This window comes from Triplophysa rosa, linkage group LG2, assembly GCF_024868665.1.
Source record: "Triplophysa rosa linkage group LG2, Trosa_1v2, whole genome shotgun sequence".
In the NCBI taxonomy this organism is placed as follows: Eukaryota; Metazoa; Chordata; class Actinopteri; order Cypriniformes; family Nemacheilidae; genus Triplophysa; species Triplophysa rosa.
In genome coordinates, this window is record NC_079891.1 from 461,973 (window position 1) to 478,964 (window position 16,992).

Genomic DNA, 16,992 nt, shown 5'->3' on the forward strand with positions numbered 1-16,992 from the left:
TCAAAGACGAGACACAGTAGTTTCTCATTCGCTTTGTGACCCTTCTTTCTTGGGTAGGCTACTTGTAGAAAGCAGTGTGTATGGTTTGTAAATACATGATCGGTTTGTCATGTGTGTTTTCACGTATAGAAAACGTGACGCCTTAGTTAGGAGTCTGTTCACTTATAGAAAACAATGTGTTTGGTGTTTAAAGACGAGACCTTGTTTTTCATTCGCTATATGTGACCCTTCTTTCTTGTTTTGTCTTTGGAAGCACAGGCTCACAGCCCTGGCTGCTTTTTCTGCTGAAAAGGGGGCGGAGACTAGCAGCTCATTTACACTTAAAGACACACACACCAAAACAGCGCGTTTCTCCTCGCATGCAAAACTGGGCAACTAGAGCATGGTATAATAAAAGATATCTGGTGTATTTTGAGCTGAAACTTCAGACACATTCTGTGGACCCCTATGATTTATATTACATTTGTGTAAAAGTAGAAAAGAAATATCCCCTTTAATAACTGAACTGAATTGGTATTGACTGATATTTACCCACTCACATGCCGAGGAGTGACAACCTGAGCTCCTCTATGCATTTACATTTACATTGATGCATTTGGCAGACGCGACTTACATTGCATTATCCTACACATTTGTTTCTAAGTATGTGCAATCCCCTGGGATCGAACCCACGACTTTGGCGTTGTTAGCGCCATGCTCTTACCACTGAGCTACAGGAAAGCCTATGCCCCACCTTTCTAAATGCGAGTGCTCTGATTGGCCAGATGAGCAGTGCGTTGTGATTGGCTGAGTACTTCAAGCGTGTGGCGGAAATGTTACGCCCCTCACAATAACCACAAACTTCTTGGACGATGCCGATTGTCAGTTCATCTCTCCTCTCATTTGGAGACGTTTCGCGTCATATCAGTTGCAAAAACAGAACGCTAATAACAGCAGTGTCATATTAAATAATGAAAGGAGTGGCTCAAAGCAGACAGTGTGTGAAAACCCAGAGCACGCAACTCTCATGTCGGAACTTCCCTCGGTTTGCCTCGCCACCCACTCGGAGTGGATTCACATCGGACTGGTTATAATAAGTAGCATAAACACAAGTACATAAGTGCATAGAGAGTAAAACCAGCATCGGTGTTGCCTTCAAATCTAGTTATGATAATGACCAGAAGGACACTTTACAGAGGTATGTTTTTATGCTGTCATGCATTTCCACTGTGACGAGGCGACTGCAGCATTACGGCTGTGGTAACTGAAGCCACACCTTCTTTGCGTGTACATTTGGGCGGTGTCATGCAAACATTACCACAAACGGACTTCGAAATGTGGGGGCGTGATTGATCGAGGCGTTTTAGGCAGACTTCTCTTTTAGTTAGAGTAAATCATGTTGTGCAAAACTTTGGAGGTCTTATACATGCACAAACGGTTTATAACACATGAAATCGCGTCCTATCACCCCTTTAAGGTTATTACTACTGGAATAATGGTGGTTTTTTTTTTTTTTTAGCTATTGTTATCTTATTGTAGTGTTAGAAAATTGACCGTTATCTGATTCTCTGATATATTAAAAGAATCATGTGACAACTTTTAAAGAGTCAATGCACATCTTTCATTCTCTGGTTTGTTCAGCTGCTTATTAAAGATCTGCATGTGATTTGTTTTTGCTCCTGCAGGAAGTGAGCGAGAAGAGCGATCGCATCACTCAGCTGGAGCAGGAGAAATCTGCTCTGATCAAACAGTTGTTTGAGGCTCGTGCTCGTAACACTCATGACAGCAGCGTGCTCGACTCCACCTTCATCTAAACGCCTGAACGCTCCGCAAACACACCACAGTACATGTGAAGACATCTGCAGTCACTTTTAGTAGAAGAGGTGGAACTGATAAACACCTTCAGGAGGATCTGCAGCATTCTCTTGTTTTTTTTTCCAATCTGAAGAGCAGCACATGATTCTCATTTACAGACTCGTATAAAATCACATCAAGATTAATTCGGATTTTTTTCTGAAGCAGTTTTCATGGTCTTGCACTGTTGCATAAAGAAAAACAGCAGCTAAATGTAAACACTCCCAACACATTATTACATTTACATTATTATACAAGCAAATCTCTGAAGATACTGTATAATATAAACTGTTTTTACCCTGTAAACATGGTTTCCTTGAGGTCTATCTGGACATTCGTTTTTGGCAGGGGGTGATTTTTGATGTTATTCTGAACCTCATACTTTCATACCGAACTTCAGTTATAAAATGAAGATTTGTAGCTGATTTGATATAAATGTGTTAACAGTAACCGAACCCTGCTTTTTGTTTATCAGTAAAGTGACTGACAATTCAGATGAATGAGATAGGCAGAGACAGTCAGCTGGTGTTACTTTAAAAGTAACCTGGAAGATTCTTACAATTCACATCACCGATTATACCGTGTGACTGACGGGTTCCCTGAATGAAGCTCAGATCTAGTGTTAATGTTCTCAGTTTATTTGAATCTGCCTATCTTGATCTACCTGAATTGACATGATTTTTATTCATGCAATAATGAAGCTGTTAGCTTGCAGTGGACAAAAACATTCAAGACGAACACTACAAAAAATGCATTTCTTACTCTGTAGTTTGGTCTTGTTTTGCAGTACAAATATCAGAATCAGGATGCCTTTTCAGACACGGCTTTCGCAGTGAAGTAAAAAATATAATGTTTTGACCGAAAGTGACCGTGACGAGGGAGGTGTGACGAGAGCCGCGGGAGATAAGAGGCCGGTGTGGCGCCCAGCTGACGTTCATTATCAATCACATCACCGGCCTCGCTTCCTCCTCCCACGGCTCTCGTCACAGTGACTTTGCTTTACACTTTCAGACATCTTTGTGCACTCTAAAAACAGTTGTTAAAAACACCACATTTTGTATTCAGTTAAGGAAAGCACATTAACGTTTTGTGTTATACATAATGGACCCTATCATACACTCGTAAGTGTTTTTGGTTAGTTTCAGCCTGACGCAGTTATCATTTTCACGTCCTGCGCCAAGTTGTTTAAATGGCAAATGCATTTGCACCCATTTGCGTGCTGGTCTGAAAACGAGGTGTGTTCATGTGCTTTGTTGGCGCATTGCTATTTTGAGGCAACTGAAATTCAGACACGCCCTAAGTGCACTTGTGCTTTAGACCATGCACGTAGATCGTTAAAATACGGCCCAATGTGTTAAATAGGAAAACACAAACAATGTGTTAAAATGAACACATCCATTTTAAGAGTGTGTGGTCGTTGAAAGATCAATTTAGGCAGCTGATCCAGATACAAAAGTCACACGTAAAATAAAATTATTATTTACAGTTGAAGAAGATATCAAAGGGTTTGATGTTACTGACTGGTGTGTTTCATTTCTTCTGCAAATGTAATCCACAAAGATCTTAATGGTTTTTCTTTATTAAAAACAAGTTTATTCATTGTGTGCTGTTGTTTCTCAGACATTTTGGGTTTGGAATATGAGACTTCAATGGGTTCTCAAAGCCCTGTGAGTTTCACTTGTGTCATGATGGAGGTGCATTTACAAAGTAAAATCAACAGGTCAGAAGAAAACAGATGTCCGTGTGCCATTGTATTTTATTTAAAAAAAAAGAAGTCTGCACATCCAAAACCCTAACTGGGCTGAGGTGCCAGTCAAAAATATCACCATCTTAGAAATATAAAAGGTACCTGTACTTGATAGAGACCTGATGGTAGATAAGGTGTGCTGTTGGTGGCTACAGTACATGTCTCATGGAGCTGTAAATGTGTGAATATTTTTATCCAGCGTTTATTCATCCTTTACAACATCAATATATCGACCTCTTCGACTACCAAGATGTAAACATCGGGTTTCTATTTATTTTCTCAAATCTAATATAATTAATTCTCACAGATATTTGTTTGAAATTTTGTTCGGTTATAAATGTTCTGACGGTTGTATTCTGTTCAAATTTTTGTGCAGTGTTAAAAAACTGAAACAGGAAGTTCAGGACCAGCAATGTTAAGTCTTCCTACGTGGTCTATAGCAAGCCAAGAGGAATGTTGATTTTAATTCAATTCAAAAGAAGATATTTTGAATATTCAATGCTTTTTTTAAAACAATCGTCGAGGTTCTATACAAAAATATTTGTTTGTGAATTATTGAAAATCTTTAGGTGCAAACTGCTGTAGGTAACACAACCAAGTTAGTGATTTTGGATATTTAATATTCAATTTTTAATAACTATAATATGTTACTCAAACTAGGATGTAAAATTTGTCTTTCGTCATTAATCATGTTTATATTAAGATGGTAAAAGTGACCAAAGTGCTTATGTCATGCTAAGAATAAAATACAATAAACAACCAAACAAAAAGCCATATGTGTTGTCTTGATCTTTTATCCAGAACTCATCCACGTAACAAACGACACTTTGTTACACTGAATTTCAGAAGTCTACTAATGTTAGGGTTGCATCAGTTGTTTACTACCAAATTTCCGTCATGAGCCAATGGCGAGTTGCATCATTCCCAATCAGTGGTAATAATGAAGACTTGTCACTACACGTCCTTTAAACAAAGGTCATTCACTGAGATCAAACTAATTCTAAAACTATCTCAACATTCACAAACTAGTTGTATTCAGAAATACATTGATATGTTGAAAATGATAATGGTCAATAAACTCAATAATATGCAAACAGTTCTTTTATGGGGATCTTTTCCATATTGGCCTTTAGACTCCAGAACACTTTGCTTTGATTGGCTGTTCAGACTCCCTGTGGTGTTGAATCATAGGAGTGAAGCTGTCGACGGACCCTTCAGTTGAAAATGAGTCTTCAGCCCCACTTCATCTGAGTTAACTGAAAACTTTTGACCTGAACATCACATATTAACCACAAATTAAAGGTAAGAGATCTCTATCGGCTTCATCTCAGCTATGGAAAGATGATTAAAAACATTTGTTTTCTCTGTAAATTTCAACAGCACATTCAATTTAAAACTTGTTGTGTAGATAAGTGAGAATTATTATGCTGACACACACTCTGAAAGTGTTTTTAGGACAGGAGGACGGTTTTGTGCTCTTTTTGTCGACATTTGTTGAATGTTTACCTCTAAATGCTTCAATTTTTGTGTTTTTTTCAATTTTCCCATTTCAGGTTTTTATGGTAATTGTTATAATAAACTACTTTTAAAAATCGTTAGATAGTTTGTAATATACATTTAATGCAGATATTAAGATTTCATATAACAAATAATCTTTCAATTATAACAGAAGGAATGACAACCTTTATTTTTCCCCCCTCGATACTATGATGTTTAAAAGTTTTGTTGTAGTTTAGACTTTGTCATTACAGACAATACTAGACATAAATTATTTAAAAAAGTAAATATTGTAATATGTAGTCCTGGCTTGGGTTAGAAAATAAAGAACTAATTTTCAAAAACTTGCAGTTCTTATGCATAATCACTTATAATTATTGAATTGTAATAAAGAATGCGTTTGTATAGGTAGGATGTTTTTTTAATACTGCAATGACTCTGCATGTGTGGCTTTTATTAAAATGTGCTGTGAGTTTTAGTTATCATGTTTACATTTGTCAGAAATCGTCTGATGTAAACTTCTAGAGCGTGCACACACTTGACTGAATTTATGTTTGTTTTTATACACATATATCAAAAACTTTAAAACTAAAGTCGACAAACTGAATGTACATTCTGTGCCTGTGTATACACTTCTTTACTAAATGATAGTATTACCTTTGATCATGGATTTGTATGAATCAGGTGTCCAGCAATCATTGGAACTCCATGTGTTTTACTGAAAAAGCTGTAATCTAGGCAAATGTCCTCATTTTATTTTCAATTGATTACTATATTTTTGAAAACTAGACCATTCACATTTATTTTATTCTTAACGGGAAATACAGAAATAATAAAGAATGAGGCACGTCCAAAATTTGACCCTAACTTTGAATCATTCTGTCACTTTTTCTAAATGTTTTAATTGGTCTAATTGATTGTTTTGATATTTTTCAGCGGCTTGTATGAACTGACAGATCAAGGTCATAATGGAAATGTTCCGATTCATCAACTCTTCTCTGCTCATCAGTCATCGCCCTCTGAACGTCTCGCTGGCTGAGAAGACCGTGTACGCCACCTGTGCAGACATGCCGGCGGTCCTCATTTTCTACCTGGTGCTGCAGTTTATCAACATGTTTCTGGGCATCCCGGCCAACATCATGGTTCTGTGGCTCATTCGGAAGAATAAAGGCGACTCGTCCACATCGGACATCTTCATCGGTCATCTGGCCATGCTGGACACGTTCTTCTGTCTCATTCCTCCTCTGGAGTTCGCAAACATCATCTATTTGACCACCAGAAGCACCTGGTACGTCCTGCGCTTCTTCTATGGTGTCAAAGACTCTTCGCCTCTTTTCTTGGCCTGTATCTGTCTGGACAGATATATGGCCGTCCTGCATCCCATCACGTTCACCAACCTAAAGGACAAACGGCATCGCTCGGTTTGCGCCGGTGTCGTGTGGCTCATCACTTTGGTCTACGCGGCAGCAAAGTGTGTAGGAAACATTCCAAACTTTGAGAAAGCGTTCACCGTTATGATCCTCGCCGCTTTCGCCTTCATGGTGTTCTGTAACATCTCCATCCTGTGGGCGCTGAGGCTGTCGGCTCCAGGACGGGACGAGAGACACCCTGTCAAGAAAAAGGCCTTCAAGATGGTGATCATCATTCTGACAATCATTGTCTTTAACTATTTCCCACCAGTGGCTCTCTTCCCGTTCCAAGAGTATTTCTCTCCGGACATCTTTCGCTGCTACATTCACTATATTGCCTTTGGGTTCATGGATGTCAGCAGCAGCATTCAGCCAGTTTTGTATCTGTCCCGGGAGAAACTTCCTCCAGCTCCGGCGTGCTGCTACACCTGCAGAGAGAATAAAACTGAAGATGATCCTCCACACGTCTGATGCACCAGTCAAACTGTTGTTATTGATGCTGGACTGGTTGATTTCATTAGATAAATAGATAAAGTGAGCTATACTGTATGTACTTTTGATAGGTCTAAATTGTGTGTATATGTCTCTGCTTTCAGTTTTAATATGTATTTACAGTAAAGCTGCTTTGCCACAGTGGGCTGAAATAGATTTGAATTGAAGAAGACAATAAACCTCATTATGAACCATTAAGAGACATTTTCATAAAAGATCAGAACCCATAAATTCCCATAAAATGTTTACAATAGATTTCATTTGGATTTCTAAGGTAAAGTGTTTAATTCATTATTTATTTGTATTGGGGCTTAATACAGTACGAGCCGGAGGAAATTAACATTAGTCTATAAATTATAAATGAATTTGAAGACAGTTCTGGCCAGCATTGTATGAATCGTATGATATTGTTGTTATGCATTTACTACTTTAAATAAATGTGTATTTATCTTTTTATTGAGGGTCAAACTAGTCCCACTGAAAGTCCTTGTGAATGTTTAAATGAATATATTCATTAAGTTTTATTCAGTTTATACTGAATATTTCGTATTGTTTTTATTTGTATCTATTTCAATTGTATATTTGAATGCTGAGTTCTCTAAACAGTTCGTACAGACACCACAAGAAGCTATTGATTCTCATAGGTGCTTTAACCAACTCTCACACCATTGAAGCTCTAGTTCCAAGTCATTGCAAAATAATATTTTAAAATAACTCTACATTTCAAGACACAATGAGAATACTTTTCAGATGTCAACTTCTTTCAGGTGGCAGTTTGGTTAAAGAATACAATTGTCATTCCTGTTAACAACCAAACTGTGTGCGAATGCGACCATAATAAGGGCTGGCAACCATATTCTGTTGTTGTGTGAATGGAGGTTCATTAATATGCAAATTGGTTTTGCATATTTGGCTTCATATGCTCTTTAAACTCCCTGTGATGTGATGTTAAATCGTAGGAATGAAGCTGCTGGTTGTACCTTCAGTTTAAAATTAGTCACTGGCCCCAAAACAAAGCAAAGTTCATCCAAACCAGCTGAAGACCAGGACCACATGTTTTAACTACAGATTAAAGGTAAGAAATGCTGCTTATCACTATGGGTTAAAGTGTGAAAATGATACTTGTAAAATATCAATTTTTTCATGTTTAAATGTTCATTTTCATTTATTCTGGGCTTATTGAACTGAACTGATAAAGGATTATAATTAAGTGAATCATTAGCTCTATATGTATAACATATGCCAAAGTAGGACTGCACACATCAGATTTTTTTACTGCATATTTGCTGCATATTTTATATAATGCGCATATTTACAGTATAAACAAGTCATCTGGGCAACAGCCAATTGCAAATTGTATGCAAATTTCTGAAAACATTTCTGAAAAAGCATATAATTTTATAATACATACAATAATGTTATAATGTGTGTTTGGATAAAAAAAACTAAATGCAAGTGCTTTAACACATATTTGCCAAAAATAAAACTAACAACTGCCTCTGTCCCCAAGTGCTGAAAATAGATACATGTATTTATACAAATATTACATGTGATTCTTACTTATGACAAACGCAGAATTGTTGACATTTTTGTTTGTCTTGGAATCATTTCTTTAGTACCCTAATCAGAAAGAGCTCCATTGTCAAGTGTGCCTGGACAAGCAAGAGCTTTTCCTTGGTGATGGGAGCTTCCTGTACACAGATTCAAGACAACATCAAGATCTGTAATCAAATTTAAGGAAAATACAATGAATCTTATCTTGGATATTTGGTTTTATGGTCTCTTAATTACATTTTCTTTCTATAAAGTGCTAATGTATGTAATTGTATAAACTCAGTTGTGCTTGTTTATTTATTGAAAGTCTGCAACACCTCGATTTCAAATGACTTTCTCACTGTGGAAGAATTTCTGAATTCTCTACAATTATGTTTACAGTTACTGTGGCTAATGTACATCATATATACATATAACATTTGCAATCATATGTATATTCTACTACTGGGGGCAGTCGTGGCCTAATGGTTAAGAGAGTCGGACTCGACTGAGGTGCCCTTGAGCAAGGCATCTTACCCCTACTTGCTCCCCGGGCGCTGCAGTGATAGCTGCCCACTGCTCCGGGTGTACGTGTGGTCACCACTTGCTGTGCGTGTGTTCACTACTGTCTGGATGGGTTAAATGCAGAGGTCACATTTCGGGTATGGGTCACCATATTTGACTAATAGGTCACTTTCACTTTATATACTACCCTGTCTCTTATATGTTATTATCCCTCATTTTCTGTAAAATAGTCTTTATTTTATATATGCATATTTTATAATCTTTTAGACTGTAAATCTTATTATATTGTATTGTCATTGTGTTGAATGTCTGTACTAGAAGCTTCCAACACCAAAGAAAATTCCTTGTGTGTGCAAGCACACTTGGCAATAAAGCTCTTCTGATTCTGAGATACTTCATGTCAGCGGAAACTCCAAGTTGACGGAAGTTAATAGCAGCTTTGTGAGCCAGAATTCTTCTCTAAATGTATTTTTTCACCTGCATTCAGAGTAAAGAACTGACAGCGCCCACTAGCAGTAAAATGCATTTTTACCACAGATTACAAAATACATGCGTTAAAACATTATCTGTAACGAATTTCATTAGATTACACAAGTTTTGTAACTTAATCAAAATACTTTAGAATACTTTGGAATACTAAAAAGGTACATAAAACAAAGGGATCACCAAACACAGGACTTGGATTTCCTCTGCATATTATTTTAAATAACATGAGTTTTACACTTTTCCCTCATTGGACATTGTACTCCACAAATGGGAGTCAAAGAGAAAGTCTGACAAAAGTCTTGTGAGAAAAAGTCACAATTACCTAAAAAATTACTTAAACAAGAAACTCAAAATCCTATCACAAAACATGAAAACAGCCTTTGATCATTCAGGTAAAGATTCAAGGGTATGTATATTTTTTAATGTAGCAATTTGAATAAATTCAATCAAATTATGTGAAATAGCTTGCTCAGGACAGGACTAAATAAAATAGATCCCTCTTATATTGTTAAAATTATTCAAATTTTGCATATTCGGAAAGGGGTATTAAATTTATGAGTTTAGGATACTTTTACAGATTGTCCGAGAAGCACAGATTGCTGTTTACATTAATTGCCTGTTACACTTTATATTAATGTTTAAATGACATTAAAATTCCAAGTAATCACTTTGGTAATCTAAAATACTTTTCAGATGTAACTGCAATTTGCATACGACCTATTTAAAAGTAACTGTAATGAAATACAGTAACTCAAATTTTTAGGGTCTTTTAAATACCTAACCAGTTACATGTATTTCGTTACTCCCCAGCCCTGCCCCTTTAGCGGCTGCTAATAAATCTAAACACATTTACTCATTTCTGTAGCTTTATTCCGATGTATATGTATGCGAGTATGTATTCACAAACATTAAAACAATAAACACACAAACCTAAACAGCTTACGCCAACTTTAATCTCAATTATATTTTGCATAATTTATAGACAACTAACAGGCTGCTCTTCACTCAATAAATAGGACCTTAATTACAATATCATACATCAACACAGTGTGTGAAGATCACCATTAACCAAAGTATTCACCAAAAATCACAGTTTTGCCTGAATACCTTGTTGTAGCCACGACACGAATACATCAACAACAATAATAATAATCAACATTAATAATCAAGAATACACTGAAGACATTTGTATTGTGCAGCATAAATGGGATTTATTGTTGATTATAATGAAACCTCATTAACATCCGTCATGAAAAGATAACTGTTATGGTATCTTGTTTGTTCTTCATTCTGCTAAGAGACCTGTAGTACTGAATGTTCATTTACAGTCCTCATTGTTTTAGATGTGTAGCATGCCATGCACACATTAGGATGCCACAAATAAATTATGTTATAGCTGATTTAATTACAAACTCTGCTTATATTATCTATGGAAATATTAGCGAATCAATCATCATGATTATTAAAACAGTGCCAACATAAATCCCTCCTAATTTCATTGTGTGTTGTGTAATCCTCAATGAAATATTACAACAAATATTACTGCTAGAGGAAGCAGGATCACGGTGTATGTACACATGTCATATATTTGTTACTGTTATCACAACATGTTTTCGAGTTCATTACGATGATTACTGGTGTCTATTCTGTTAGATTTTGAGCAGCGTTGCGACCGTCTTCACATTGCTGTGTTTCCGTGTTGTCTGCGTTGTGTTGTTTTTGGTGTTTCTTCATTGAAGACTGGTCGCTGTATCTTTTGCCGCAGTGCGAACAGGAGTAGAGCTTCTCTTTGGTGTGGACCAGCTCGTGTCTCTTCAGGTGACACGCTCTGCTGAAGCTCTTGTCGCAATGCGAGCAGTTGTGTAGTTTTTCTCCGGTGTGAGTTAACTGGTGCAGTTTCAGACTGCTGGCCACAGTGAAGCGCTTGCCGCACTCGTCGCAGCTGTACGGCCTCTCTCCGGTGTGCATGCGCTTGTGGATGGTCAGATGTCCGGCCTGGCTGAACGTCTTTGTACACAGTTCACACTGGTACGGCTTTTCGCCCGTGTGGATCCTGAAGTGAGTTTTAAGGTCTCCCATTCCATTGAAGCTCTTGCCGCACTGGCCGCAGCTGTACGGCTTCTCCCCGGTGTGGACCCTCAGATGACTCTTGAGATTGCCAGCGTTGGAAAAGGTCTTAGCGCACACGCTGCAGCTGTATGGCCTTTCGCCCGTGTGGGTTCGTAAATGGACTTTGAGTTGATTGTGTTCGTTGAAGCGCTTTCCGCAGTACGAACAACAGTACGGCCTCTCGCCCGTGTGAATCCTCTTGTGTATGCGCAGCTGGCTCTGATGGCCGTAGCTCTTGCCGCACAGGTCGCAGGCGAAGGGTCTTTCTCCAGTGTGCGTGCGCAGATGGTTTTTAAAGATATCGGCTCGGTCGAAACCCTTTCCACAATAGCTACAGATGAGCGGCTTCTCGCTGCTCAAGTGAGCTCTCAGGTGAATGTTGAGTGACGCTTCATGCTTGAAGCTCTTATTGCACTGACTGCAATTGTAACTCGAATTCAGTGTGAATGCTTGCGATTTTGGTGGAGATTCTGTCACCTGGAATATCCCAGAAAACCCTTCCTCTGAAAATACATCTGGACTCCGTGGTTCTGTCTCATACAGATCCCGTGCTTCATCCTCTGAATGAGCATCTGCTCTGTGGTCATCATCCTCACCAACACAATACATCTCATCTGACACTATGGTGACTTTAACGTTACTGTCGTAGTCACCGGGCATCTCCCGAGGACATTTAAAATCAACGCAACCTTCCGCATCTTGCTCAGTTTCAATATCTTTATATGTGTGTTTAGGTGAAGTGTGAGACATGGACAGGTCAACTGCACAGCTGTCCTCAGCATCAGGGTCAGGCTTTAGAGTTACACGTGTACTTGGGGAACAGTCTTTGTTAAGCTGCTGTGGGCTTTGTGATCTGTTGGTCTGTAAATCTCTGGTGATCTTAGTTTGATGTCTGGGTTCACTTATATGTGTGGCTGGATACAGATCTTCAGTTAACTGAGCCACAGCATCCTCTTCGTTCTCTAAAAGCAAAGAAAAAATAGACAAAACATTAACATTGTGATAATTAAGATGAAAAACAACTAAAATCTTGGGAGAAATGAAAACAATGCATGCTATACCGAAAAAAAGAGCATAATTAATAAACAAAATTGCATTCTAAACCTAACGTCCTTGTCAAAAATGGGAATAATGTTGTTGTTATTATTAAGAATGTCGTGTGTGTGTGTCATTACGCCTGAATCAAATGATTTAGAAGAGCAACAGAACACTTTTAACTAACATTGTGTTGTGCTCTAATCACGCATAATAGTGTATTGGACATTTGTCATCAATTCATCTTTTGCTTTTCTCGCACCTGTTTTGACGCGCTTTGTCGTTTCCACTTTTGCACACAGTCGCTTTCTCAAATCTTCATTTTCAGACTCAATTCGCTGCATTTTGCGCTGATATTCCGTCAGAGTTTGATCCACTGAATCCAGAATATCGCTGACAGTCGCGCGGAAAATTTCATTTAATGAAGATTCAAGAAAGGATTTTAAATCACCGAATTTCGCCATTTTGACACACAGACACAAGACGGCAAATCTTGTGCGCAGTCAGAGACGGAAACAGACGCGGTGCGGTGCCCCCCGCGCCGGACCCGCCGTCGCACCCCGCGCCAGACCCGCCGTCGCACCCGCGCGAGCTGGAGAAGAACTACAGTCTGTCTGACGTGATTTGTTATGTTCGTATTATGAGACGCTCACGCTGCTCTGCAACAATGCCCATTGGTAAAAAGTTACGGAAATCAAGTTTAACTGAATTTGAATACTTTTGTTGTACTCTTAGTCATAATTTAGTTTCAAGGTTTTTTTTGTCATGTATGCAGATAAAATGTGCATAAAATTTACATTACGTTACAAATATACATTAAAATGCTTTACTGTAAGGCCCAAGGAATCTACAATGTACAACATAATTATAATATAAATTAAAATCAAAAGGCAAAGTAAAACAGATACAGAAATACAGAAATGTTGAAAAATATTTACAATAAAAATGTATACAGACACAGTATATTACGGAAGCCCAATCCTGCCAAAATTTAAAATAAATAAATACAAAAATAAATCCATGAAGAAATGTAAAACAGCACAAATAAATAAATAAATAAATAAATACAGAAATTAATTTTCTAAAAATAACAAAAAATATTGAAAAAATTGATATTTAAACGTATATTATTTATTTATTTAAACATTTATTTATTTTTTTGTACATTTTTGTATTTCTTTAATGCATTTATGCTAATATATATGTATTTCGAAATTTTTATGCAAACATGGTTTCTACACTTACAAAATGATCAAATCATGGTTGATTTCCTTAAGGGCTTTTAAATCCTACTGTAGTAAATACTATAGTACACTACTCAACTCAACTCAACTCAACTCAACTTTATTTATATAGCGCTTTTACAATTTTCATTGTTACAAAGCAGCTGTACATGAGACATATTGACTATAAGCAAAATAATTAAAGTTGTACCTGCAGAAACAAGAAAAGGTTGAAAACACAGGAGACAGACACACCCACACACAAAACACTCCACACACACAATATGCACACGTACTAACACACATAGACATAGAGACACACACACACACGGATGCGCACGCACACACACACAACACACACACACGTACGTACACAGACAAGTACGCACACAAACACACACACACACACACACACACACACACACACACACACACACACACACACACACACACGCTCAGTGAGAGCACACATTTAGGATAAAGGAGAGAGAAGCACAGGTCAAATATAACAGACTATAAATTCCTATATGCAATATTAATTAAGTAAAACTTTAAAATTCTAAAGCAGCCCCCCCGGTCAGGCAGATAGTGCAAAAACAGTATGCAAACGGTGGCGAGGAACCCAAAACTCTAATGGAGAAAAAAAACCTCAGGAGACCCCAGGCCCAACCAGGGGATTCCAGTTCCCCTCTGGCAAAAGCTGCTGCCTCTGCACAAGCTCCAGAGAGCTTGCACAACAAGGCTAAATAAAATAAATAAACTTAATAATAAAATAAATTATATTTTAAGATTATCATTACTAATCTAATAGCATTTGAAATTTTGTGGTGAAGACATGTCAAGAGACCGCGTCCTTCTTTATCCAGCTCTATCATCTCAGCTCTTGTCAGGTCCCCACTTCCCATTCTCCGCTCTACCATCAGGTCAGGCCATGAACTGCATCCAACTAACCTAACCCCAGTCACTATGGTTCCAGACTAACTTAAATGTTAGAGTATCTTAATCAAAAACAACTTGCACTGACATATCTCAAACTATAGCCAATCAGTGCTATTGTGATGTCCAAAATGTCCATCATTCACTTTTGTACCTGCAAAGACATTATTGTAAATATTCCACAAACTGACATATATGGAAGCCCAATCCTGCCAAAATTAAAAATATATAAATACAAAAATAAATCCATTAAAGTGGAAGTTCATCCAAAAATCAACTTTGTGTGATTTTTTACTCACCCATATGATGTTAAACATGTTTAGAGAACTTCCGGCATCTTCGGAGCACAAATAGAGATATTTAGGTGACATCCGAGAGCTTTCCAGGCCTCATTGAAACCATGGTGTCACTTTTTGCCAAGGTCCATAAAAGTACTAAAGACATGGTTAAATTGGTCCATCCGCTCATAGTGGCTCAGTTGAATTCTTTTGAAGCAACGAGAATGCTTTATGTTTGAAAAAAAAAAAAACGACTTTAATGGATATATTCTCCTCTGTCTTGTCAGTGTATGGCGCGCGTTCACGAGAGCACTTCTTCTTCATCTTCTTCTTGGACGAGGGCACTTCAAAAGTAAACAGGTTTGTGTGCTGAATGCCGCATGGGGCTTGCCCCATTGGATGCCGGCGCTCTGACTCACAACGAGCAAGCGCAGCTCTGTGTTTACATGCAGAAGACGAAGAAGAAATGCTTCTCTAAACATGTTTAACGTCACGTGGGTGAGTAAAAAATCACACAAAGTTGATTTTTGGGTGAACTTCCACTTTAATGGATTTATTTTTGTATTTATATATTTTTAATTTTGGCAGGATTGGGCTTCCATATATGTCAGTTTGTGGAATATTTATAATAATGTCTTTGCAGGTACAAAAGTGAATGATGGACATTTTGGACACCACAATAGCACTGATTGGCTATAGTTTGAGATATGTCAGTGCAAGTTATTTTTGATTAAGATACTCTAACATTTAAGTTAGTCTGGAACCATAGTGACTGGGGTTAGGTTAGTTGTGATTTTGTAAGACATCTTCAGACACCGCAAGTGGAAACTGTTTGTTGCCGATGATGACTTCATCGGCCATTGCAGACACTAAAGCACCCAGTCAGGAAGGATGCTCTCAATGTTGCATCAGTAGAAGCTCTTGAGGATTTTGTGAGGAAGGCCAAACCTCGTGAGCCTCCGTACAGGAGAGACGCTGACAAGCAGATACTGTTGTGGTGTGTAGAAACCAGGACAGGTCATCAGAGAGAGGTGGACACCAATGGACTTGACACTACTGACCCTTTCAGCAGACTGTAGATGTGTACGGGAGTGTGGATGACCTGCATCCTCCTGCATCATCTGTTTAGTTGGGCAGAGTACACCACTGTGTTGACTCGTTGATCTTTTACAGCTTCTGTTTAGCTTTGAAAGCAAAACTCATCCTCGCATTTTATATCTGAAGATCCCAGTATAAACATTTTACTCCCCATGCAACTGATAAAATTTTATTGCATATTTATTCTAGACATTGTCAGTGACAAACTCTTACATTTACTTCGTTTTCGTACATACTACTTTAAATGTATTTTTTTACAAAGTTTACGTAAGTGAGTGAGGATAATTCTACTAGTGCACTGGAATCTCAAATAGCCTCGTGGAGCTGCTACAGGATTTCATCTCTCTGACCAGCAGATGGCAGCAACAGAAAACAGAACGTACACACACAATTCGTCTTGGTAAAAATATATTTGTAGTATTATGCAGAAATATATATATATATGGCCAATTGTTTTGAAACTTCAGACATGTTTACAAGTGAACAGCTTGAGATATTTACATAAGTACAATTTGCGATGTTATGTACAAATTATTATAAACAATGTAAAATTACGAGATATTTAATTGTTTAAATTAAAAAAGTGTTCTGGTGCTCTGTTCTCTGTAGTGCCGACCAGAGGGCAACAGCTCGAAGAAAGAGAGTGTTGGTGATGTATGGAGTAAAGAGTTCTCTTCTGTACACCTGTCCGCGGGCTCAAGCGATTTCCGGCTTTGCCATGAGCCAATCAGATCGTCGCTTTTCTTTAAACCCACATCAGATTTTAATTCATGACAACGGCGCTGTTTTAT

General features: G+C 37.9%; 3 protein-coding genes across 3 annotated transcripts in view; 2 read left to right on the plus strand and 1 right to left on the minus strand.

The window, feature by feature from the left end:
- Positions 1 to 4,254, plus strand: part of sapcd2 (suppressor APC domain containing 2) — a 42,457-nt gene extending 38,203 nt beyond the window's left edge. Inside the window, exon 7 of the mRNA XM_057324665.1 lies at positions 1,665 to 4,254. Coding sequence (XP_057180648.1) covers positions 1,665 to 1,793 — 129 coding nt within the window. The 3' untranslated portion in view covers positions 1,794 to 4,254. The remainder of the gene's footprint in view (positions 1 to 1,664) is intronic.
- Positions 4,255 to 6,045: 1,791 nt separating this feature from the next.
- On the plus strand, positions 6,046 to 7,016 carry LOC130548130 (proteinase-activated receptor 3). Its single transcript, XM_057324679.1, has one exon. The coding sequence runs from the start codon at positions 6,046 to 6,048 to the stop codon at positions 6,955 to 6,957; it is 912 nt and encodes a 303-aa protein (XP_057180662.1). The 3' UTR covers positions 6,958 to 7,016.
- Positions 7,017 to 10,400: 3,384 nt separating this feature from the next.
- On the minus strand, positions 10,401 to 13,169 carry LOC130571169 (zinc finger protein 436). Its single transcript, XM_057361964.1, has 2 exons — positions 12,929 to 13,169; positions 10,401 to 12,593 (listed from the first exon to the last, which is right to left on the minus strand). The coding sequence occupies exons 1-2, from the start codon at positions 13,128 to 13,130 to the stop codon at positions 11,164 to 11,166; spliced, it is 1,632 nt and encodes a 543-aa protein (XP_057217947.1). The 5' UTR covers positions 13,131 to 13,169; the 3' UTR covers positions 10,401 to 11,163.
- Positions 13,170 to 16,992: the final 3,823 nt, after the last annotated feature.

Excerpts from the sequence above, each read along its gene's own strand:
- LOC130571169 (XM_057361964.1), bottom strand. The coding sequence starts at position 13,130 with ATGGCGAAATTCGGTGATTTAAAATCCTTTCTTGAATCTTCATTAAAT. Across the intron at positions 12,594-12,928 it reads GACAAAGCGCGTCAAAACAG|AGAACGAAGAGGATGCTGTG; the intron begins GTGCGAGAAAAG and ends CTTTGCTTTTAG.
- LOC130548130 (XM_057324679.1), top strand. The coding sequence starts at position 6,046 with ATGGAAATGTTCCGATTCATCAACTCTTCTCTGCTCATCAGTCATCGC.